Source organism: Chrysemys picta, chromosome 2, assembly GCF_011386835.1.
Source record: "Chrysemys picta bellii isolate R12L10 chromosome 2, ASM1138683v2, whole genome shotgun sequence".
NCBI lineage: Eukaryota > Metazoa > Chordata > Testudines > Emydidae > Chrysemys > Chrysemys picta.
Genome location: NC_088792.1, coordinates 72,130,422 through 72,155,465, shown reverse-complemented (window position 1 = coordinate 72,155,465; position 25,044 = coordinate 72,130,422). Strand labels below are relative to the sequence as shown.

The following is a 25,044-nucleotide window of genomic DNA, read 5'->3' as shown; positions in this document are numbered from 1 at the left end:
GGCTGAAAATTACCAGTATATGGTGAACCTATCCCAGCTTTTGGGATTAAGTAGTTATAGGAATTAGTTTATAGAGAGGCTACCCTGGGATGAATTCTCAAAATGTAGACTTTAAAATGAAGGGGGAAAATAAAAAAATATATAAAACTTTCAAGGAAACCCACACCTTTGCTACTAGTAATTGATAATGTTTTTGCCCAAGAGATTCTTCTTCTCTTAAAAATAGCAAACACATCTGAATTTATTAGTATATTTTGATTATTCACATGGATGGTTGAGGTGGTACAACAGCGACAGGGCTAATCACAGTGCTCAGACTGGAAGGAGGAAAAGGTAATGGTAGGAAAAAATGAACAGAAAAATAAGGTAGCTATTTGCTCCCCAATCCACCAACCTTTTTTTCCAATCCATCCCTCTACTTTGTGGTGAGTGGGGGAGGGATAATCTTTTCTAACAGTCACAGAGAACATGATGATAGGCGCTTCAGAAATGCCAGTAGATTAGATATAGGAAACTGCAGTGAGAAGTACCAATCTCTGCCCCAGTTTCAGCATTGACTAATAACTACCAGGCCAACTTTTGGGAGTATGACCTGAGGAGCCTGCTAACGTTGTCCAGTTATGTAAAGTGTTTGTTTATTTCAGTTTCTCACATCGCATACTATATACTAGTTGCACTGACATCAATTTAAAAGACAACCATTAACCAACGCAGAACAAAACAGATCTTAAAGAAACAGACAATCTTAAAACAAAAACAAATCTTTCTGAGCTCATAAAGAATCCCACCACCTACTACTCCCTCCAATAAATCCATGCTTATCCACTTGGGGAAAATAAGTGAGTCTTGCAGCATTTCCTAAAGCTTCCTCAGATCATCTGGGAGGGAAGTTTGTTCCAGACCCAAGGGCCTCTCAATCAGAAGGCCCAACCGCTATCTCTCAATTGTTTAGTCCTCACAGTAGTTGTGTGACACTGCCACAATATTGCATAGGATAGAGTAGCCAGGGCACAAATCATACAGGGCTTAAAATTGTTGGCTCAAAATTCCACTTTCAATCATCAAGAGCTGGTTGGGAATTTTTTGCCAGAATGACTTTTCAGTTGGAATATTTCATTTTGCATTGAATCAAGCTGAATTTTAGTTTCTTGAACATCCATAAAACGTTTTATTCTGCAATTCCCTATGGTGCCCCAATGCCTCATCCGAGCTGTAGTTCAGGCATCTCATGCTCCCATTGTCTCTTATGGGCTCTGCTCCCTGATTGGACTGTATCTCTCACAACGCAACATGGTCTCACCTCTGACTGAACAATATATCACCACAGGAGATATAATCAGGCCAGGGTGCCTGGCCAATCGGAGAGAAAGGGGGCATGAGTTGCCTGAAATGCAACTCATATGAGGCAATGCAGCACTATAGAGAAATGCAGTTTAATGTTGAATTGACTCAGACTCAAAATGAAACATTTTGCCATTTCTGAATTAACAGTTTTCAGAACTTCTCATTATGTGAAAAATGTTGGTATTTCAACTGCACAAAACCAAGCTGGAATATTAGAATTTCCAGTGGGACAGAAATTTAAATTTTCACTCCACTGTAACCTGGAGCCAGTGCAGATTGGAAAGCACAGGTGTAATGTCCTCTCTGCCTGGAACACTGCCTTGCAAATGGGCACCTTTACTTTGTGCCTACTGCAATAGCTACATGGTTTGAACGTATAGCCCTATGACAATGCCATAATCCCTGCCTCGAGGTGACCAAGGCCTGGATAACTGTTGTACCTTGGTATTCAGACACATCTGGGGATCCAACAAGATACCCAAGTTGCAAACTTTAGAAACAAGCATGGGGCAAACCATATAAGTCAGGTCTGCTGATATAATTGCTATTATTGCTATTGCTTCCTATAACATGAGCATCATCTCAGTCTTGTCTGCATTGAGTCTCTTCTATGCTCAGTCTCTGTAGATACTGGACAAATTGTTTCACTATATTAGCAGAGTCTGAAGATATGGAAATATAGAGATGGGTGACATAAGCATAATAAATACCCATAACTCATACACTATCATGAACTCTTCCAAATATACTAGCTACGTGATGAATTAGTGTGACAGAACAAACCCTGTAATAGCCTCCATATCCGTAGGATAGATGAAAAATTGACCAACACTAACCTCTGCGACCTCTCAGAAAGAACAAAACAGAACCACTCATGCTACTCCAGCTACCCTGTAGGGTCAATAACTGGGTCAGCCACAATCTAAAAAATCAATATAGGCACATGGAGAATGAAGCAGCTATGTGTATTATTTTTTTATAAATATCATATGCACTTCAGTGTACTTGTTTGATATTATCCTACCCAATTGCGTAGAATTAAATCAAAGGAGGCTGGTAGGGGGAAGCAAACAGCAAATGAAACAATATCAGAGATAAGGCCCTTTAAGGGAACAATATGGGGAGCTGTTAAATTGGGAATGCCCCTGCCTGTCTCCATCCAGTCTAGCGTGGTTTACCCATCACAGGCCTGAGCCTAGGATCAAAGAGGATAATAAAATCTTAAAAGTCTTGCCCTAAGGTCCTTAGGGTACAAGGGGGATTGAGACAGATGTCAGCAGTTGCCTGTGGGGAGATGCTGATGCTACCAGAGACACACAGAAAGAGGGAGAGAATGCAGCAGGGTATCTGTTTCTCCCAGCCCAGAAATGGAAGTAATTGGGTTGAATGGAATTTACCAAAGTTTACAATTTTAAAGATTAAACAAAGAAAGGAGAAATATGCATATAGGTCTTTATTATTATAACATGTATCATTGATTGCTATGTACCTTTGGGTGAACAAATAAATAATGCTTTATATTGAATCTGTTTTTGTGTCACTTTAATGAACCACTGTCAGAGGTCCCCAGAATAAAAGAGTTTACAGTTGCCAGCACGGTTGTGCTTGTCAGGTTAACACAGATGGTAAATGGGACTGCAGGAGAGATCAAGTCTGGGAATAGTAGGTGGTTCCAGCTATGGCGGGTGAAGGTAGAGAAACCTGTAACTAAAGGGGTGGACTCAAGAGGGACTAAAGGGGTCTAACACACAGGTTGCTCTGTAATCATGACAACATATTCATTAATTGTCAAAGGGATATCATCAATCAACACCACCAATGCAGCTGCCAAGCCTAAAATCAAATTGATTGAGTTTGAAGAGACTTGAAGGGTCCAGCTATTACTGTGGGAGTTTTGCTACAACTTTCTTGATAACCTTCCCCCAAAGTAGGAAACTTGAGACAGGGTGATAATTGGATAGATAGTCTATGTCAAGAGATGGGTTTTGAAGCAAGGTTCTAACAACTGCTTATTTGAAAGAAGCTGACTCCTTTTGCTCCCTTTTGACATTCCTCTCCAACAAAGATCCCACTATCTCTCAAAAGGCTTTCACCAGCCAGGAAGATGCAGGATTAATTCACAGATCATGACTTAGGCAAACTCCAGTGCCTACAGAATTTCAGTAAGCGTCACTAACTGAAACTCAAGCAGAGGCAGTTTTGTGGGCTAGGCTATGCTACTAAGAACTCATGCTGTAACTGCAGAGGCAGACAGCTTACTTCCGATCCAAGCAATCTTATCTGCATGCTAGTTTGCAAACTCTTTTGCAATGAGAAACACTTGACTCTGTCACCAGATGTAAACTAGCTGGATTAACAAGAGTATTAATTGCCCAGAGCAGTTATGCCACTCTGGGTTTCAAGGACGCTATGGTGGAAGTGAATACAGTAAATTGTTCTTTGCTTCCTCTACAGCCATTGCTAAGCCCCCCAAATCTCTTTATGCTGCAATTAGTGGACTTTGCCACTGATTGTCTAGCTTTATTCTCTGTTTCATCTGTTTCAGGATATTTGTTTGCCATGGTAACTGGAGAAGACAAAGCCAAGGAAAAGAGGCTTTAAGAGACACCAGTATTTGGTTGTCTGGTTGTTGAGTATCACCAACCCACCAGTACAGTGGTGGATTGGGAACACTTTATTCTTCCTGTGAAGCCTGTTGCGCTCCAGTAGCCTCTTTAATGGACTTAATGTGCGTGGCTACGCAAAATAGAATAATAGAGAGTAATACTGACTTCGATAATTTTATACTCAGAAGACACTCAGCTAACAACATAATTAGCTGCACTTTAAGAGAACAAAGTTGTCTCTCCTTTTCACTGTATGGAAAGTGCACTTTTGTCTCAAATCAGGAGAGGTAATTGTTGGTTCATGACAGGGATATAATTTCTACCCCCTCACTTCCAATCCCATCTCAGAAACAAAATCCCCAGAGTGTAGTTGAGCCAGCAAACACCACAGATGGTAGCAGGACAGTTTTCTACTTTGCTCAAAGCTATCCCTTCATGCAAAGTTCATTTTACTGGTAAGCATAATTGAACCAGAACTGAGTTCAGAGCTCCAGGGAAAATAGGCCTGAGCATTTATCCACAATGCCATTTAGCTGGCTGAAATTTTTTAATTCTCAGTTTGCTAATTCAATTGTAGTGCACTACTGCTCTTCTTAACATCTGAGAACTTAGCTTGTGCTTCATAGTCACTGATCCAAAACAAAGCTGTTCACAAAGGTAATAACTATCCACATGTCACTTAATCTAATACAGTGAAGATAAGTTCTATGCTACAATGGAAAGGAAACAACTTTCATTTAATAATAGTTTGTAGGATAGATAACATAAGTTAGTTAAGTAATTTATATCAATTGAAAGTGTTTAACTTTTAAAAATAGGACTGTGTGCTTGCTTTTAAACATTTTGAACAGAATTACCAACTAGTATTAATGAGACATATTTCCTGCAGCCACAAAATGAACTTGCTTGTGCAAACAACCAGAATTGTATTTGAATATCAATTTGTGGGACACCCAAAAATAGAAATGTGTAACTGTGGGTATACACTTTTAGAGGCCACTTTTGAAGTGTGGCCTTCTGAAACTTCCTGGCTCATTATTTTTCGCCTCTATACTATATAGTGAGTAGTAGGATGCTAGTGTACCTGCAGTCCTCATGAGAGTCAACTACTACAGTTATACTGCTGGAGGCTTGACTTAATGGGTATTTGTTTACATTCCTCTAAAATAGTGGATTGACTAGTAAACATAATTTTTTAAAATAACATCGACAAACGATGTACAACAAGTTATCTCCTTCATCCCCTAGCCTGCTTTACCCCCTCCCCTTCAAAAATAATAGAGAATGGTCTGGAACCATAAAGTTTGGATCCAGACCAGTATCTGAACTTCTCAAAAAATTTGTCAGTTTGCAGTGTTAGGTTTTTGTTCAGACCATTTCTGTCCATAACTACATACAAAATAAAATTCTCAAACACTCCCATGGAGGTGCATGGGAGTGTTCCTAGAGCAGGAAGAGAAGTGGCTTGTACAGCCTGAGACTTATAGTATGTTAGTCAATACCTCCAGTAATGCTGTTACATAATCTGAATTCACTGTCCATGTGTGAAGACCGTGTCAGCATGGCATGACATGACATGCTTCCTGCGCCTACCTAAGTCATCCTGCTCTGCTGCTGCAAATGCTACCCTTGTTGCACCAGATTTCAGAAAGAGATCGCAATAGTCAGTGTTTTACCACTATAAGGCCATCACAGGTGTCTAATGCAAGCACTAATCAAATGATTGGAGCTTGAGTTATTTATTTCCAACATGGCATTTTGTTGCATTACATTCTTTTGCATTTTATCCTTTTCTAGAATATTTTGATGGTCTTACACTCCATACTGCAGAATAAATCATACAAAGTTGTCATATTTATCCTAATATCAGTGATGTCTTATTACACTATTGTTACTTATGTTGTCTGCTTATTTCTGTGAAAGTTAAGAAAAAGTATTATGCATGTAGGAGTACACTCACTGAGTAGGCATGTGTAATGGACTATATAATATTTACTTATAAAGCTGAATGTATTGGCCAGAAGACATACACATTACAGTAACTCTATGCTCATAATATTATAAGCTTAGAGAGATACAGTACTGCGTTTGTAATCTTAAAATCATACTGCACTCTAGTGGGGAATGCTTTCAATGCCAAAGATGTTAGGTATTGTACAACATATACAAACTGGAGTTTCTGACTAGTTATTATCTAATTAATTTCTAATAATAGTAGGAAATTAATAGTATGTTATTATTTATTTCTTCTGTTTGACATTTGATTAAATGCTAAATTTCTTCATTTAAAATTGTGTTAGATCGACAAAATATAACTCTCTGATGATGGATTGGTACTTCCAGCAGATTCCAGAGGAGTTAGACTTTGGAGGATCCCTTTTTCTTCCCTTGGGGATATTCTTACTTCCACAAAGAAGTATTTGGAGGAAACTCCACAAGAAGAATCTGAGTTTTCTCACTACCTCTCACAGGTTTTCCTATAAGGGAATGTGATCTGGCCCATAAAAGAGACACCATTATCACTGTTGGTATAATACATTTATTTAATGATAATTATTCACTTCTATGTTGTTGTTGTTTTTTTCATTTGGTGTTTGTCCTGGATCCAATGGTTTAATCTTCTTTTAGATTTCTGAAATCCTATACAATATAGAGAGTTAACTGTATTTGTAAGCAGAAAATAAGCCAATAAAACTGACTCAGCTGATCCTGAGAGATGCTGACTTTACTGAAAGTAGCAAATGCTGAGGCGCCTCTCAGGTTTGGGTGCTTGTTCTTTGCATAATTGTAGCAAACTGTTTTGAGTAAATATTCTTCAATTTACATAAATGAACCCAATATTAATTGGAGATGAAGCAAATCTGGAAACTCAGATTGAAACTCTCAAATTTTAGGACTAGAATGTTCATCTCTCAATTTGCCCTTTACGCTTTGGTTCCAATTCAGTGATACTCTCTGGTTCTGATATAGCCAAAGTCTTGAGATCAGTGGTGGGCAACCTGTGCCCCGCGGGCTACACGTGGCCCATCAGAGTAATCCGCTGGCAGACCGCCAGATAATTTGCTTACATTTGCACGGCCACCTGCAACTCCCAGTGGATTACCCTGACGGGCCACGTGCGGCCTGCTGGCCGCAGGTTGCCCACCACTGCTTGAGATGGTAGCTGGACACATGAAATGTCTACCATTTGGGTAAAACAGCTTTCAGTATTTTTGTGTAGTCCGGTGATTCTCAAATGTATTTGATCGCACTCTCACTTCTTTGTGTCTGTACTACTTTACGTGCTGTCTCCCCCTCCCACTACACAAGTACATATACCAATAAAAACATATGCAACTCTCTCTAAATATTAAAAACAGCCAGGCATTGATTCAAACACAGTCAACAATCCATTGTAATAAGAGCAAAAGCAAAACTGAGATTGTGGTCGATGTTTACAATTAAATGTGCACATCGGGTTAATGTACAGATGGCAATGACTTCGTTTACTGCTATGCAAGCTTAAAAGAAATCTGTCAAAATGCACAGCACCATCTGAGGATCTGAGATGTCTGGAGGAATCAGCTTTGATAGTTATTCATTGCTGTGGGTAAAATGTATGCAGTAAGTTTTTTTCCCTAAAGCTTCTCATGTCGTTTCCCCCCTTCCCTCTCCTGGGGAGTGAGAGGGAGGGGGACACCTCCCAGTTTGAGAACCTCTGGTGTAGTCAAATTAAAATCTGCAGCCTAGTTTTGATTCACTTTTGGAGTCAAACTGTGTCATAAACCTAGTCTGGCTCTGGAAATAAAGATGGCCTTTGCTAGCCCTCATGTATAGAAGCAGCTGTCTTTCACTTTCCTTAGTATGACTGACTTGACTGTATTATTGAGGCATCAAAAGGGGCACCATATTTGGAAAAACTGAATGCGACTGCACTTAAAGCACAAAGTGCCTTGGTTAAGTCTGTAAATATCCACTACGTTTGCAGAACTGGTATTTTGCCTAATAAACTCTACCTCACTGGGTACTGCATTCATATACCATATTCCTTCACTAATGAATTAATCTTGTTGTGTGTGCATAGAGCATGACTCATAAGTTTGTCTGACTTATCTGACTCCTGCCCACCCAGTTTTAGCTGCTTTAATTTTAAATGTTCATATTTGCATTTATTTCACTTTAGCTTCTAGGAGGCGGACTTTCCTCTCCCTTCTTCTCCACTGAGTTCATGGGAATTACTTTTGGTTCACCCTGGTGTGAGAGGAGAATCAGGGTCTAGATTTATAGATTAACCTTACCTTAAATTATAATTCATGAAGACAAAAATAAGAGACCAGTAATCAGGGCCGGCTCCAGGCACCAGCGCACCAAGCAGGTGCTTGGGGCGGCCAACAGAAAGGGGCGGCACGTCCGGCTCTGTGGTGGCAATTTGGCAGCGGGTCCCTCAGTCCCTCTCGGAGGGAAGGACCTGCTGCTGAATTGCCACCGAAGAATCAAGCGGTGGCGGTAGAAGTGCCAATCGTGGCTTTCCTCCCACCCCCCACCGCTTAGGGCGGCAAAAACGCTGGAGCTGGCCCTGCCAGTAATGCTTGTTTATTATTTCTCTTTTGGAGCAGAGCAGGAGAAAATGGGAAGAATCTAAACAAAAACAGAATCATCTTTTGATATTTTACTCATGATTTTATGATTAATTTAAATTTTGACTTGAAAGCAGTCCAGACAAATGCAGAGAGAGAGAGTAGGAGTTGTACAGTAATTAAAGTGATCAATACAAGAGTGATCTGTCTGCAACTTGCAAAGTCAGGATTTTTTATGCTTCTGGTATCTTCAGCATACTGGATCATAAGGACTGGAAATAGACTTCAGCCTTTCCATGGGTTTTGATGGAAATCTTGCAACAGGGCCTCCGGGGTTTGCCTTATAGCACTCCCACCAACAAAGCAACTTATTGCTTGTCCCCTGTAGCCAGACACAAAAATTGTATAAATATTGGAATATATTTATATGTTATCCTCCCCACAGAGCTTAACACTGGCCTTTTTATAGTAGTAGTTGATGTGTAAAACTCATAAAATGTTACTTAATCATAAAGAAAACTGTAAGTATGTTCCAAGGGGGTTCAGCCATCTCACATGCTCTTGGGGCCCTTAGAAGTATACTTACCCTTTAAGAACTTTCTTTCCACTGGCTCTCACTATCCCCAAATGTGGTATTCCACCCAGGCTTGGTAGCAGGATGCTGGGGAGTTCTAGCTTGTGAAGACTAGGAGATTGGAAGCCTGCATAAACTGGCAGGGTTCCCCCAATCTAGCAGTCCCGCCCCAATCCTCAGAGAAATTCAAGTCCTGCTTTTTGCCAGTTTGCTGCTCATGCAAGATTGTCCTCACCCTGTCTGACAACCACCCTGATCTGCCTGGGTTGAAGCTTATTATCCCAGCTACTACTGGTCAACCAATTAGCCATATCTAAGGAGGTAGCAACTCTGTCCCTTAACTCCTTCATGACTGGGGAAAAGTGGGGTTATACATTCCATCTCATATGTGAATGTATTTCTGTTACAGTAAATAATTGTGCTTTCTCAGGGAAGGTTACTGTTAGGCTGCTATAGAGCCCATTCAGAGCTTGCTAAGGAAAAGGTTAACTTCCCTTCTGGCAAGAAGAAGGAATATAATCACCTGTCCCTAATGCAGAATCCTAGGGCTGGACCAACTGTGGAGAATTGAGTCCTCCTAGCACACTATAAGAGGGAAGTGAGTTGGAGGTTGGGGATCTGAATCTAGTAGTTAGGAAAAAGAATCTCTAAGAAGAACTGGGGCTGAGCAGTAACCCAAGTGGATTTACTTCTCTCCCCTGCCCCCATTCTTCCTTGCTGAAGAAGTTGGGTGAAATAAGCCATGTTTCAAAACTTTGGTTTGGGCTTGGCTAAGGCAAGCAATGCCTTGTACCTTTGCTTTGTCTAAGAGAAGTACTATTGTATCTGTGTGTAGCTCACAAATAAACATATCGCTGGTGTGTTAAACTCCAGTTGTTATAATTGTATTTGGCATTATTTAATCCTCATCTATGGTACTCTCAGAGTACTTTATTAAGTCAGGTAGGCATCATTCTCTCTCTTTCTTTCTGCTCCCCTTCCACCCACAAACGTTTTTGCACTGGAGGAAACTGAGGTATAGAGAGGAAGTACAGTTACTTGCCCAAAACACAGTGAGTTATTAACAGAGCTGGGAACAGAAAAAAGGTTTCCTGGTTTCTAGTTGTGTGATCCTAACCACTAGAGTAATGTTCCATTCACATATGGTTCATTCTGCCCTTTTTGTTCAGCTGATGAACAAATACAGCAAAATAACTGGAAAGTCAGAATAGAACTTAATTAGAAAAGGATTTTGCAGTGACAGTTTAACTCCAGGGATAGACTTACAGGTCCTGTTAAAATGTGTAAATATCTGCCTTTGCTTAACTTTGGGGTTTAAGGAAGACTCACCAAGAGGAAGCAAAATGTGTGAAATGGAACTGTATACTTTAAGAGCTAAAATAAAATATGAAAACTAACCAATAGCGCTTCCTTCTACTTTCCAGGTGTTGATACTGTGGATCGTTCATGATTTTGTTTTATTTATTTTTTTTAGAAAATATGAAGAAGCCCTGGAGCCCTGATGTCCCCCATGGTAATCATTCTTACACCCCAGGTTTCCCAAGTGTACCAGACAGGGAAAGTGAGACAGAATTAGCACCTGATGACAGTGAGGAAAAGCAAGAGAAGGAGAAAAAACACACCAATTTCACTTTGTGCAATGTTTGTAACATTCAGTTGAACTCTGCTGCTCAAGCACAAATCCACTATAATGGCAAATCACATCAGAAGAGACTAAAACAGCTCAGCAATGGGAATCTTAAAAATGATAATGGTAAGCTTTAAAAATCTATATCTTGTGTCTTGTGTGAGGTGTATGCGCTTGTCTGCTTAGTTCATGCAGGCCTATTTAAACAATTTAAACTGTTGGTTCTTTGCAATATTAACTAATTGACTTTGTCAAATATGTCATGTGAAAAATGTTCATTATATCAGTATTTTTTAGCATTTTTTTGGTAGCACTTTTGGTTTATACGCACATCTACTTCAGTTTCTGTGCCAATAAGAAATAGAAGCAGCAAAGTTGATATCCTGTGCCTATAACACTGAGGAGTAGCATTAGGTTTAAGGTTTTTAAATGACTTAAATATGCCTCCAAGTAAATCTTCATGTTAGCATTCTCTTTTTGGTAAATATCAGATTAAAACAAATGGAACTAAACGTATGTCAAAATGTTCTCTGTGCAAGCCAAGTAAACTTGTACCACAATTTAGCCCACTATGTACTGTGTGGTAGGTAAAGAGTATTATTGATATGGATTTGAGAAAAATAACATTAAATATGATTTAAAGATGATATCAGCCTGATCCAAAGCACATTGCAGTTAATGGAAAGAATCCCATTGGCTTCAGTGGATTTTGGATGAGACCAAACCTGAGTGTTTAAGCCTGTTGCTAATGGTTTTTTGCCTGTATTGTTTCAAAGGTATTGGTTTAAACTTCAGTGCACACATTGTTGTTGGTCCAGGTTCTTCCTATACTCCACTTGCATTTTACATAGATTAAACCTATTCAGTGGCTTTTAGTGTCTTCAGATTTTGATTGAACTGTAAAGCCTGTTAATAGAGTGTTTACTTTTCATATTTTAAGGCAGTAGCAACACTTGTTGAAATTAATTGACTATTTGCATATCTGATTCTAGTTGTTGTTTTGCATATAGGGATAATACTCTAATACAGTGTATAAAGATACTTTTGTTGCTGGTGTATTTTACAGTATATGCCAAGAAAATCATTCCAAGCCTCATCCTGTTTGATTTACTCATTCAAGTCTTAATCCATGTCCCACTGAAGTTTATCAAGAAACTCTAATTGACTTCAATGGGAGATGGATCAAAGATTCTATTATGTTAACGAGACCAACTGACATCTGTGAGAGTTTTGCCTGAGTAGTTTTTGTCACTTGGTGCAGTGTTTTTCTATATTTAATCAAGGTGAATGAGATGCTTATAATATAAACATGGTTAGAAATTTATGTACAGAGGTAGAAGGAACCAATCTGAGATAGTATCTTTTAACATCATTTTGTTTTGTTTTGTTTTTCATATAAAAGGGAGAAAAAATATAGGTGTCATCTAGGATCAGTGTAATTATTTATTATTTGTATTGAAACAACACATGGATGCTCCAAATATAGTTAAAGGCTCCATTGTTATAGACACTGTACAAACACTGAGCAAAAAATATGGTATCTGACCCAAAAAACTTAGTTTAATATTAATTTATCTAATACCTTAAATTCTTAGGCCCTGATCCTGCAACGTGTAGTGCTCAGCTGGGCTGCTATGTCCATGCGGAGCTACATTGAAGTCAGTGGGGCTCTATCTGGTTGTAGCCAGTCTGTTTGCATGCTACAAGTTACAGGACCTTATATGAGATATATATGATTGCCTTGTGTTTTTTCTTCAAACTAAATGCATACCTTAAAATGTTCTGTAATAAAATCCACTTCTGGGGTGAAATTAAACTTGTGCATAGGGGTTGCCAAGTTTCTAATCGCAGAAAACCTAAACCCTTGCCCCGCCCCTTCTCTTAGGCCCAGCCCCCACTCACTCCATCCTCCCTCCCTTCATCGCTCACTCTCCCCAACCATCACTCACTCATTTTCACTGGGCTGGGGCAGGGGGTGCAGGCTCTGGCTGGGGGTGCGGGCTCTGGGGGTGGGGCGAGGGATGAGGGGTTTGGAGTGCTGGAGGTGCAGGGGAGTGCAGGCTCTGGGGTGGGGCCGGGGATCAGGGGTTTGAGGTGCAGAAGGGGACTCTGGGCTGGGGCTGAGGGTTTCGGAGTGCGAGAGGGGGCTCAGGGCTGGGACAGGGGGTTGGAGTGTGGGAGGGAGTGTGGGGGTTGGGTGGGGGAGGATGCTCGGGATTTGGGCGCGGGCTCCAGGAGGGAGTTTGGGTGCAGGAAGGGGCTCAGGGCCAGTGTGGGGTGTAGGCTCCGGGCAGTGCTTAGCTCAGGCGGCTCCTGGAAGTGGCCAGCATGTCCCTCTGGCTCTGCGGCCAGGTGGCTCTGCGCATTGCAGTTCCTGGCCAGTGGGAGCTGGGATTCTGATGCTTGGGGCGGGGACAGCGCGTGGAGCCCCAGTGACCACCCCTGTGCATAGCTTGCAGCCTGTCACCCCACTACACCAACAACTGGGCTTTTCATGACCCGGTCAGAGGAGCTGACCGGAGCCGCCAGAGTCCCTTTTCGACTGGGTATTCTGGTAACCCTACCTGTGCAAAGTACTAGCACAAGGCCTATGTGCCATCCACATCCTGAAAACAGGATTTAAGTTGTGTGTAGTCTTTATGCTGCCTCTGTGCACATGGCAGTAGTTCACCATTTGAGAATCTGTTGGAAATAATGTGATAATGTTGCAGAAACAAAGGGAATGAATATTTCACCACGTGTAGGTGAATGTCTTTTGTTTCCCTTTAAAACAACCCAAATGCTGTCTTTTAGAATTATAGGACTGCTAAAGAGTAGTTTTATGGAACTGTTCATAGTTCAGGTGTAGGCATAATCCCTATTAATTTTAATGGGAGTTGTGCACATGAATCAGTTGTGCACATGATTTAAACACCAACAATGCTGATAGTCAAAAGCACTGAGGTTATAAAAATAAATCATTATTATTATTAAATGTCTTCAATGAAGTGCAGATTGGATTATTGTAGTGAAATGTGCACTTATTTATGAGATTACAAAAAGTGCTCCTTGTAAGAGTACAAGTTTATTTTTGTACTTTTATGCCATGGCAGCAACAGAACTTGTTATGAAGCATCACTGAAATGAGTAATGTGTAAGATACACAGGACTTGAATAATATTGAAGTATTTATATTTCAGAGTTACCTGAAATATAGAGTATTTCTTCTTGTTTCCTCTAAAATATTCCCACAGTATTTATGGCTGCATCCCTCAAAGTGGAGGTAATTGCACATCTAGCTCCTTGTTTGTGAGTGCAGTTTTTCAGTTTGCTTGAAGAAATGCAAGATTTTTCACCCATACCAGTCTGTTTAGAAAACAGCTGAAAATGTGGGCCTGGTTAACTTCATACCATGTCTAGAGAGCATAGGAAATCCTGAAAAATCAGGAAGTCTCCACACAATGTATGGTAAGTGAATCTTTGTTGTGTATTGTCCTCTTTGCCTAACTATTTCTGTATCTCTGTTTTTGTACCCTTGAATTAGGAATTTGCAAGTCAGATGGCAAAATCTCAGCACTGCTGCAGGTTTTATTTGTGTTTCATTGTTTTCATTTCCATTCTGTTTTGCCATTGAAAATGGGTTAGACGTTACGCTTTATTAATCTGCATTTTCCCAGCAGACTAGATGCCAGAACTAGGAGTGCCCTGGCTTGAAATATTCAGGGTTTACAGTTTGGTTCAATGGCTTTTAGGACCCTTCCGATAAAAATTGTTCCAGCACCCTGGCAGAATCTCAAAGTCAATACAATGGTACATTTCAATTAATCCCTGAGAGCAGACAGGATATAGTCTAGTGGTATATGCTCTCATCTTCATACACAGGGATCTACAAACACCATTTCCATTAGCAGGAGTTACACATGTAAATCCCTGGATATTGAGATGAGAATGAGACTCCACCTTGAAACAACTAATTTGATCAAGATAATAGTTATAATTTGATCCCTTTCATTTGGGATATATATTAAAATATTAGGTGCTCTTTATGTATCAAATTCTGTACAAACCAAATATATTTGAGTATTAAAAAATCTTCAAAAATAGATATTATTTAAACAAACAGGGTCAAAGCATACAACCGTGTAGCCTGGGAAGTGCTGCTTATATGCAGAGTCAGTGTGGCAACACAGGGATCCACAGGGATGGCTCTGATCTCATGTGGATCCCCGGATATTGAGATGAGAATGAGACTCCACCTTGAAACAACTAATTTGATCAAGATAATAGTTATAATTTGATCCCTTTCATTTGGGATATATATTAAAATATTAGGTGCTCTTTATGTATCAAATTCTGTACAAACCAAATATATTTGAGTATTAAAAAATCTTCAAAAATAGATATTATTTAAACAAACAGGGTCAAAGCATACAACCGTGTAGCCTGGGAAGTGCTGCTTATATGCAGAGTCAGTGTGGCAACACAGGGATCCACAGGGATGGCTCTGATCTCATGTGGATCCCCGTGGAATCTGCTAGGTTTTGGGATAGGTCTCACATGCTTTTCCACCCACTGATGGGATAGTGTGGGCAGGAGCAGGCTCCGTGGGAGGAGGTAATCTAAACCCATTGAATTTTAGGCAGGATTTTACTGTGGACTTGTTTGCTTAAAAATGGAGAGTATAATATGGCCCTGAGTGAGATCTGGCCCATTTGTTTTATCACCAGTAATGTAGCTAGGGGGAGAGTGGGGCAGCGGCCACTCTCCCACTGAGCACAAGTGGCATCTTTTCAGTTTCTTGTCACCTTTTTAATTTTTACTCACCCGGTGGTGCTCCGGGTCTTCGGCAACGGGCCCTTCAATCGCCGAAATGCCACTGAAGACCCGCGGAGCGAGTGAAGGTCCCGCCGCTGAGGTGCCGCCGAAGACCCGGAGCGCTGCCCCGTCAGTAAAAGCGCCACCACGTGAGTAAAAGCGCCGCAGCTGGTGGCGCCTTTTTTTGTGATCGCTCCCCCTGTTTCCTCCACCTGGCTACGCCACTGTTTATCACATGCACATGGATGAATACTTTCAGCACTGTTTCTGCAATAACTGTTGCTTAAATAATACCATAAACTTTTAAAATAGGCTATTGAGCTGATTTCTTTATAAAACGCCATTATATATACATATGTATATAAAATCTGATTGTAAAAGCAGGCACTTATTAAGCCCAATGTACAAGTTTATTGTCCAATCATTCTTAATAGACTAAATTCTGCTGTAAATTAAATGATGAAAACAAACTAAAGCCTTTGTTTCATGAAAAAGTTTTCTAAAGCCTACACATCAGCAGTTACTGGGCATCTCCTGTGCTGTCTGGCACAGTGAAATGCTTGCCATCTGCAGTAGAAAATCCTGTTCCCAAGCCCAGTGATTCACTGATTGCAAAGACATCCAAGATCAGTGCAATGCAGAGGAGTATGCTTTTTTTGAAGGTAATACACAATTGCAAGGTTGGTGAAAATATTGGAGCGCAATTGCTCCTTGTTTTGTGTCACCTGTGAGTTATTCCCACAAAGCAAGAAGAGTTTGAGTGTTTTATATTGAGAGGGGAGTAACAGAAATTGAGAACAGATTTATGTGAAGTAACAGCCTCTCTCTTGCTTCCAAACAAATTTGCAATGGGCCACTGAATAGAAGTAGGATTCAGCTGTATTATGTTTGACTGTGTAATTACAGTCACTACAGTCTTTATCTTCAAAATATAAATCAGATAGACTAAATATCTGGCTAGATATAAACCAAATATATAAAAAAAAGTTACTGTACTTTAGTATCCATATATTATTTAATTATAAATTATATTGTCTTAGATATAAAGCCTGTTTATCAGAAAAAAATACAGGGTATAAACAGCAGCATTACCGTGCTAAATACTGCATCTCTTTGCAGGTATATCAGTGTCTGTATTGAATTTTTGAAACTGAGAAGGAAAAACACTTTAGTGCTTTCTTTAAAGTAATTGCTGAGCAATGTGAACGAATGAGGTGCTGCTACAACTAAAACTGCTTCCCTGTGCAATAGTTTTTGTCAATATTTTAAATAAGGTAGAAAATACTGGCATATAGAAGATGAATGTACAAAATGCATATGACGCCACTTCCCATGACTTTAAAAAATTGCATTCTAGGGCATTATTTGTTGTTTTGAACACAGGAGCCATTTACTTCAGTGAGGCAGTTGGCAGTAGGTCTTTTACCAAGCTCTGTGATTATTCAATTCCCGAATTCACAACCCAGACCAAGAATTATTCCATATAGTGAGTCCTATTTACTGTCTTATAAACTGAAATCTAAGTCTTTTCAGGAACAAAAAAATTCCATTTTTATAAACTAGATCTTAAATTTATTGTAGTGTAAGCTAGTCCTGTGTGTGTGTGTGTGTGTGTGTGTGTGTGTTCTTAGAAACTTATATTTTAAAAGGGTGACATATATTACTATTAAATGTTCAGTTTGTACATGCTGCTAATTGTAGAGACTTGTTACGCTCATAATTCAGCACTAAATATTGAGCATCAGTAGTCAATCCATAGTTATGTTTACATTGAGATTTGTGCTTAAAGTAGGATTAAAATCCATCTGTTTTACACTTGAATGATCGAATTTAGTTTCCAAATATAGCACAATCACGTTTCAGAGGACTAGCAAATCTTCCATATCACTATAGTAAAATTCTTATAACGTGGTGCAAAGGAAATATTTAAATATTAACCCGTTTTGAAATTTTGCCATAAGATGGTGACTTTTTCTATAGCTAAGAAACCTGAATCACTTCAAACTCCAGTATTCTGCTAACCTCTCACATGAAGGCCACTTTTCAAATATTACACTTAACACAAAAACTGTTACTCCCTTTGTGACACTGCACCCTGTATTCTTCATAGTAATATTATTATATGATCTGATTATGGAATAGTTATGGTGCATTTTGTACAAGATGGGGCGTATAAAGTGTCACTGGAAAAGTTATGATTTGCTGAATATGTATCAGGGGGTAGCTGTGTTAGTCTGTATCTACAAAAACAACAAGGAGTCTGGTGGCACCTTAAAGACTAACAGATTTATTTGGGCATAAGCTTTCGTGGGTAAAAACCTCACTTCTTCGGATGCATAGAGTGAAAGTTACAGATGCAGGCATTATATACTGACACATGGAGAGCAGGGAGTTACTTTGCAAGTGGAGAACCAGTGTTGACAGGGCCAATTCAATCAGGGTGGATGTAGTCCACTCCCAATAATAGATGAGGAGGTGTCAATTCCAGGAGAGGAAAAGCTGCTTCTGTAATGAGCCAGCGACTCCCAGTTCCCATTCAAGCCCAGATTAATGGTGTTAAATTTGCAAATGAATTTTAGTTCTGCTGTTTCTCTTTGAAGTCTGTTTCTGAAGTTTTTTTGTTCAATGATAGTGACTTTTAAATCTGTAATAGAATGACCAGGGAGATTGAAGTGTTCACTTACTGGCTTATGTATGTTACCATTCCTGATGTCCGATTTGTGTCTATTTATTCTTTTGCGGAGGGACTGTCCGGTTTGGCCAATGTACATGGCAGAGGGGCATTGCTGGCACATGATGGCATATATAATATTAGTGGATGTGCAGGTGAATGAGCCCTTGATGGTGTGGCTGATGTGGTTGGGTCCTCTGATGGTGTCGCCAGAGTAGATATGGGGACAGAGTAGGCAATGAGGTTTGCTACAGGGATTGGTTCCTGGGTTGGTGTTTCTGTGGTGTGGTGTGTAGTTGCTGGTATTTGCTTCAGGTTGGGGGGTTGTCTGTAAGCGAGGACTGGCCTGCCTCCCAAAGTCTGTGAGAGTGAGGGATCATTTTCCAGGATAGGTTGTAGATCGTGGATGATGCGCTGGAGAGGTTTTAGCTGGGGGCTGTATGTGATGGCCAGTGGTGTTCTGTTATTGTCCTTGTTGGGCCTGTCCTGTAGTAGGTGATTTCTGGGTACCCGTCTTGCTCTGTCAATCTGTTTCCTCACTTCCCCAGGTGGGTATTGTAGTTTTACAAATGCTTGATAAATATCTTGTAGGTGTTTGTCTCTGTCTGAGGGTTGGAGCAAATTCGGTTGTATCTTAGGGCTTGGCTGTAGACAATGGATCGTGTGATGTGTCTTGGATGGAAGCTGGAGGTTTTTACCCACAAAAGCTTATGCCCAAATAAATCTGTTAGTCTTTAAGGTGCCACCAGACTCCTTGTTGTTTTTGCTGAATATGATTATTCTATTTGTGTGCATGTATATTTTTGTATCAAGTTATGAATATTGACTATGTATCTGTATTTCACATGTAGTCACACCTGGGTGACACCCACTAAGCAAGATGCTTCCCATCTAAATAGCTGGTTGTGAAGGGTCCATTAAGGGTAATAGGCCAGTAGGGAAAACAATAGGCCTTAGGGAGAAGCTTATCCCCCACCTGGTGAGCCTTCCTGTGGATGTTTCAGCCAGCCTGTAAGTAATGGCTGCTATGACTCTGCAAGGGCATGTGACCAGCCCACATGACTCTGGACTCCATTTTAGGATGTCTGTATTTTTCCACAAACTGGTCTGGGAACCAAGTTTGAAACAAAGGGTTCCCACCATATGTTAAAGCTATATAAGGCAGGGAGTGACATCATCTGTTGTCCTTCACTCCCCCACAACTGAACATGTAGGAGAAGCTCCAAAAGAAAAGGACTTGGAACGGGAGTGGGGTTCCTAAGCTGCAAACCAAGTTCAGCTGGTGCCTCTACAATCTGCAGGTCTGCTTGTATCATCAGTCAGGGCGAGAGATTGTTAATTCAAATCCTATCCTACTTGTAAGTTAAACTTAGTTTGTGTTTTTGTTATTTACTAGATAATCTGCTTTGATCTCTTTGCTATCACCTATAATCTAGCTTCTTATAATTAAACTTATTTTATCTTTTAATCTAAATCAGTAAATTTGGAGTGAAATGCTTGGGAATCTTAGCTCAAGGGGCAGGGGTTGCTGCATTTCCTCACCACATTGAGGGAGGGGTGAACTCTATGACCTTACGCTGTACAGTTCCCTGTGCAGCACAAGATGGTATAATTTTGGGTTTATACTCCAGAGGGGGGTGCATGCCTGGGGAAATTTGCTGATGTCTGTTGTTGGCACTCAGCCCGGTTTGGGTGAGTGGCGCCACCTGCTGTCATGTTGGATGATAACTGGGGCTGGGAGCTGAAATATTTGAGGAATTTTTATCAGTTTCCCAAATTGTTAATGTCAACCCCAAAAATATAAAAAAAGTTGAAAGATTTCTATTTTTCAGTTTAACATGACTTTTCACTTCGAAATTTCCTTTAATAACTTTTTAAAAAAATAAAACTTGAAAATGTTGGAAATCAAAACACAATATTTTGTTTCAGCTTGAACAAAACATTTTTATTTGATCCAAAACAACTTTTTTCAACTTTTTGATTTTCTGAAAAAAAATTGGTTTTCGGTTGATTCAAAACACTTTTTAAAATGTCTCTGAATTGCCAGCAAATTGGACAATCAGTTATTCTTACAACTCTAGTCCTCAGGAGGGTTCTTACTATTCTGAACTCAAGTAGCTTGTCGTCCAAGCTTCTTTTTTAATCACACATTCTCAGCCAGTTCTGTCCAATCAGTAAATTCAGGATGACTTATCCCAGTGATTGGCAACCTTTGGCACACAGCCTGCCAGGGTAAGCACCCTGGCGGGCCGGGCCAGTTTGTTTACCTACTGCGTCCGCAGGTTCGGCTGATCACAGCTCCCACTGGCCTCAGTTTGCTGTCCCAGCCGGATGGGGGCTGCGGGAAGCGACGTGGGCTGAGGGATTTGCTGGCCACCACTTCCTGCCACCCTCATTGGCCTGGAGCGGTGAACCGTAGCCAGTGGGAGCCACAATTGGCAACTTGTGGACACGGCAGGTAAAGAAACCAGCCCGGCCCACCAGGGTGCTTACCCTGGCGGGCCGCGTGCCAAAGGTTGCCGATCCCTGACTTATCCTCTGGTTTAAATCTACTTTTTGACTCATAAAGCTGCTGACATCTGGAAAGAGGCCTCAGCTGAGCAACACAACAGGTTCCTCCTGGGTTTTCTATAATGACTTTCAAATGTCATAGCTAGCTATCTCTGGACAAGTGAGATCAGCTAAGTGCTGTGCACCATCACAAGTGCACTGTCTGCCACTGCAACCAGATGCTAATTTTTGCTCTTGTTGCAATACACTTGTCTGCTTCCTTTTCCATCTGACTATTATGCCTGTTACTAAAATATTAATATTAACTGTTGCTTATGAAAATATCTTACAAGTAAGATACTCTCTTTTTATAGCACTACCGCGTCCACAGTACCGAGGCTAGCGTTGACTTCCGGAGTGTTGCACTGTGGGTAGCTATCCCACAGTTCCCGCAGTCTCCGCCACCCATTGGAATTCTGGGTTGAGATCCCAATGTCTGATGAGGCTAAAACAGTGTCGTGCGGGATTCTGGGTACATGTCGTCAGGCCCTCCCTCCCCCCGTGAGAGCAACGGCAGACAATCGTTTTGCACCTTTTTTTCTGGGTTACCTGTGCAGATGACATACCACAGCAAGCATGGAGCCCGCTCAGCTCAGCTCAGCTCACTGTCACCATATGTCATCTGGGTGCCGGTAGATGTGGTACTGCATTGCTACACAGCAGCAGCTAATTGTCTTTTGGCAGTAGACAGTGCAGTATGACTGGTAGCTGTCATCAGCTATCTGGGTGCTGGCAGACGTGGGACTGCATTGCTATACAGCAGCAGCTCCTTGCCTTTTGGCAGTAGATGGTGTATTACGATTGGTATCCATCATTGTTGTACTCCTCAGTGAGTTCAGTCAGAGGCGCCTGGGCAGACATGTTTTGTCTCCTGGAGACTCAGTCCTGCCGGCTGTCCTATTGCACCGTCTTGACGATGATGGCAAGCAATCATAATGCAGCATCTTCTGCCAAGCACCCAGAAGATGCCGATGGCTATCAGTCATGCTGCACCGTCTGCTGCCAGCCTAAGATGTAAAAGATAGATGGACCAGATTTGTTCTGTATTCATTTGCTTCCCCCCCCCTCCGTGAAATCAATGGCCTGCTAAACCCCGGGTTTTGATTTCAATCTTTGGGGGGGCCATTCTGTGTGACAGTTATTTGTGTTTCTCCCTGATGCACCGCCACCTTTGTTGATTTTAATTCCCTGTAAGCCATGTCGTCACTTGCCCCTCCCTCCCTCCATCAGACAATAGTTTCGCGCCTTTTTTCAGCCCAGACGCCATAGCACTGGAATCATGGAGCCCACTCAGATCACTGCGGCAATTATGAGCACTATGAACACTACGCGCATTGTCCTGGAGTATATGCAGAGCCAGAACATGCCAAAGCAAAACCTGGCGAGGAGGTGATTGCAGCACGGTGACGAGAGTGATGAAGAAATTGACATGGACATAGACCTCTCACAAAGTACAGGCCTCAGCATTGTGCAAATAATGGTGTTACTGGGGCAGGTTCATGCCATGGAACACCGATTCTGGGCCCGGGAAACAAGCACAGACTGGTGGGACTGCATCATGTTGCAGGTGTGGGACAATTCCCAGTGGCTGCGAAACTTTCACATGCATAAGGGCACTTTCATGGAACTTTGTGACTTGCTTTCCCCTGCCCTGAAGCACCAGAATACCAGGATGAGAGCAACCCTCACAGTTGAGAAGCGAGTGGCGATAGCCCTGTGGAAGCTTGCAATGCCAGACAGCTACCCATCAGTTGGGAATCAATTTGGAGTAGGCAAATCTACTGTGGGGGCTGCTGTGATCCAAGGAGCCAACGCAATCAAAGACCTTCTGATATCAAGGGTAGTGACTCTGGGAAATGTGCAGGTCATAGTGGATGGCTTTGCTACAATGGGATTCCCTAACTGTGGTGGGGTGATAGACGGAACCCATATCCCTATCTTGTCACCGGAGCACCAAGCCACCGAGTACATAAACTGAAAAGGGTACTTTTCAATGCTGCTGCAAGCCCTGGTGGATCACAAGGGACGTTTCACTAACATCAACCTGGGATGGCCAGGAGAGGTTCATGATGCTCGCGTCTTCAGGAACTCTGGTCTGTTTCAAAAGCTGGAGGAAGGGACTTTCTTCCCAGACCAGAAAATAACCGTTGGGGATGTTGAAATGCCTATAGTTATCCTTGGGGACCCAGCCTACCCCTTAATGCCATGGCTCATGAAGCTGTGCACAGGCAGCCTGGACAGTATTCAGGACCTGTTCAACTATAGGCTGAGCAAGTGCAGAATGGTGGTAGAATATGCATTTGGACGTTTAAAAGCGCGCTGGCGCAGTTTACTGACTTGGATAGACCTCAGCAAAACCAATATCCCCATTGTTATTGCTGCTTGCTGTGCACTCCACAATATCTGTGAGAGTAAGGGGGAGACATTTATGGTGGGGTGGGAGGTTGAGGCAAATCACCTGGCCGCTGATTACGTGCAGCCAGACACCAGGGCGGTTAGAAGAGTACAGCAGGGCACAGTGCGCATCAGAGAAGCTTTGAAAACCAGTTTTGTGACTGGCCAGGCTACGGTGTGAAACTTCTGTTTGTTTCTCCTTGATGAACCATCCCTCCCTCCCCACTGGTTCACTCTACTTCCCTGTAAGCTAACCACCCTTCCCTCCCCCCTTTGAGCACCGCTTGCAGAGGCAATAAAGTCATTGTTACTTCACATTCATGCATTCTTTATTAATTAATCACACAACTAGGGGGATAACTGCCAAGGTAGCCCGGGAGGGGTTACTGGTTCCAGGTCCAGGGTGATAAACATATCCTGGCTGTTGGGTAAACCGGTTTCTCCGCTTCCTTGCTGTGAGCTATCTTCACTGTCTTCATCATCATCTTCCTCGTACCCCGAACCCGCTTCCCTGTGGCGTGCTTCTCCATTGATGGAGTCAAAGCACATGGTTGGGGTAGTGGTGGTTGCACCCCCTAGCATGGCATTCAGCTCCGCTTAGAAGCGGCATGTCTGCGGCTCTGCCCCGGACCTTCCGTTTGCCTCTCTGGCTTTGTGGTAGGCTTGCCTTAGCTCCTTAATTTTCACGTGGCACTGCTGTGTGTCCCCGTTATGGCCTCTGTCCTTCATGGCCTTTGAGACTTTTTCTAATATTTTGCCATTTTGTTTACTGCTACGGAGTTCAGCTAGCTCTGATTTGTCTCCCCATATGGCGAGCAGATCCCGTACCTCCCGTTCGGTCCATGCTGGAGCTCTTTTGCGATCCTGGGACTCCATGGTTACCTGTGCTGATGAGCTCTGTGTCGTCACGTGGGCTCTCCATGCTGGGCAAACAGGAAATGAAATTCAAAAGTTCGCGGGGCTTTTCCTGTCTACTTGGTCAGTGCATCTGAGTTGAGAGTGCTGTCCAGAGCAGTCACAATGAAGCACTCTGGGATAGCTCCCGGAGGCCAATACCGTCGAATTCCGTCCACACTTCCCCAAATCCGACCCGGAAAGGCTGATTTCAGCGCTAATCTCCTCGTCAGAGGCGGAGTAAAGAAACCAGTTTAAAGGGCCCTTTAAGTCGAATAACAGGGCTTCGTTGTGTGGACGTGTCCAGGCTTAATTTGATTTAACGCTGCTAAATTCGACCTAAACTCGTAGTGTAGACCAGGCCTCAGTTACTTCCAGTTCTATTGTATGAGTTCTATAGCCAGCCACTCTTGAATTACACTGCAGCACAACACCAGGAAATTCACAGTCTCAGACTTTCCCCCCAGAAACATATGTCATGTACTGCCCAGCTGTCTTCTGGTCAATACAAGCTCATATAAAATCCACCATTTTATTAATAGAAAATGATATGCACTAATCCTGTTATCCCAAATGGAGTTTCCCAAACACTACAGTCCAAATACACTGGTTTAGATAAAACAAATGTATTGACTAAAGAAAGATAGATTTTAAGTGATTACCAGTAATGAGGCAGAATTTGTTACAAGAGAAGAAAAGTAAAATGCAACTAATGCCTTATTTAACAAGCTAAAATAAATTCAAAGCAAAGGTCTCTCTCCCTATGTATTTCAGAAGTCTTATTGGCTGAATGTATTTCAGTCAGAATCCCTCCCCCGGTCCAATGCTGCTTCCTCAAGAAGGAACCTCAAGAAGTCGTCAAGTCCAGCCCCCTGCACTGAGACAAGTCCTAGTAAACCTAGACCATCCCTGACAAGTGTTTGTCCAACCTGTTCTTAAAAACCACCAGTGATGGGGATTCCAGAGCCTCCTGTGGAAGCCTATTTTATAGTTGGAAAGATTTTCCTACTATCTAACGCAAATTTCCCTTGCTA

The 25,044-nt window shown here is 41.7% G+C and overlaps 1 protein-coding gene across 5 annotated transcripts in view; it reads left to right on the top strand.

The window, feature by feature from the left end:
* ZNF385D (zinc finger protein 385D) overlaps window positions 1-25,044 on the top strand; it is a 604,024-nt gene that overhangs the window by 132,082 nt on the left and 446,898 nt on the right. For 3 of the 5 annotated variants that reach the window (XM_005297057.5, XM_005297059.4, XM_005297058.5), the window contains exon 2: window positions 10,555-10,833. The exons of 1 other annotated variant lie outside the window; for it this stretch is intronic. In XM_005297057.5, coding sequence (XP_005297114.1) covers window positions 10,555-10,833 — 279 coding nt within the window. Of the gene's footprint in view, window positions 1-9,710; window positions 10,023-10,554; window positions 10,834-25,044 lie in introns of those variants that run through there. One more of the 5 variants, XM_065583473.1, reaches the window with a different exon arrangement.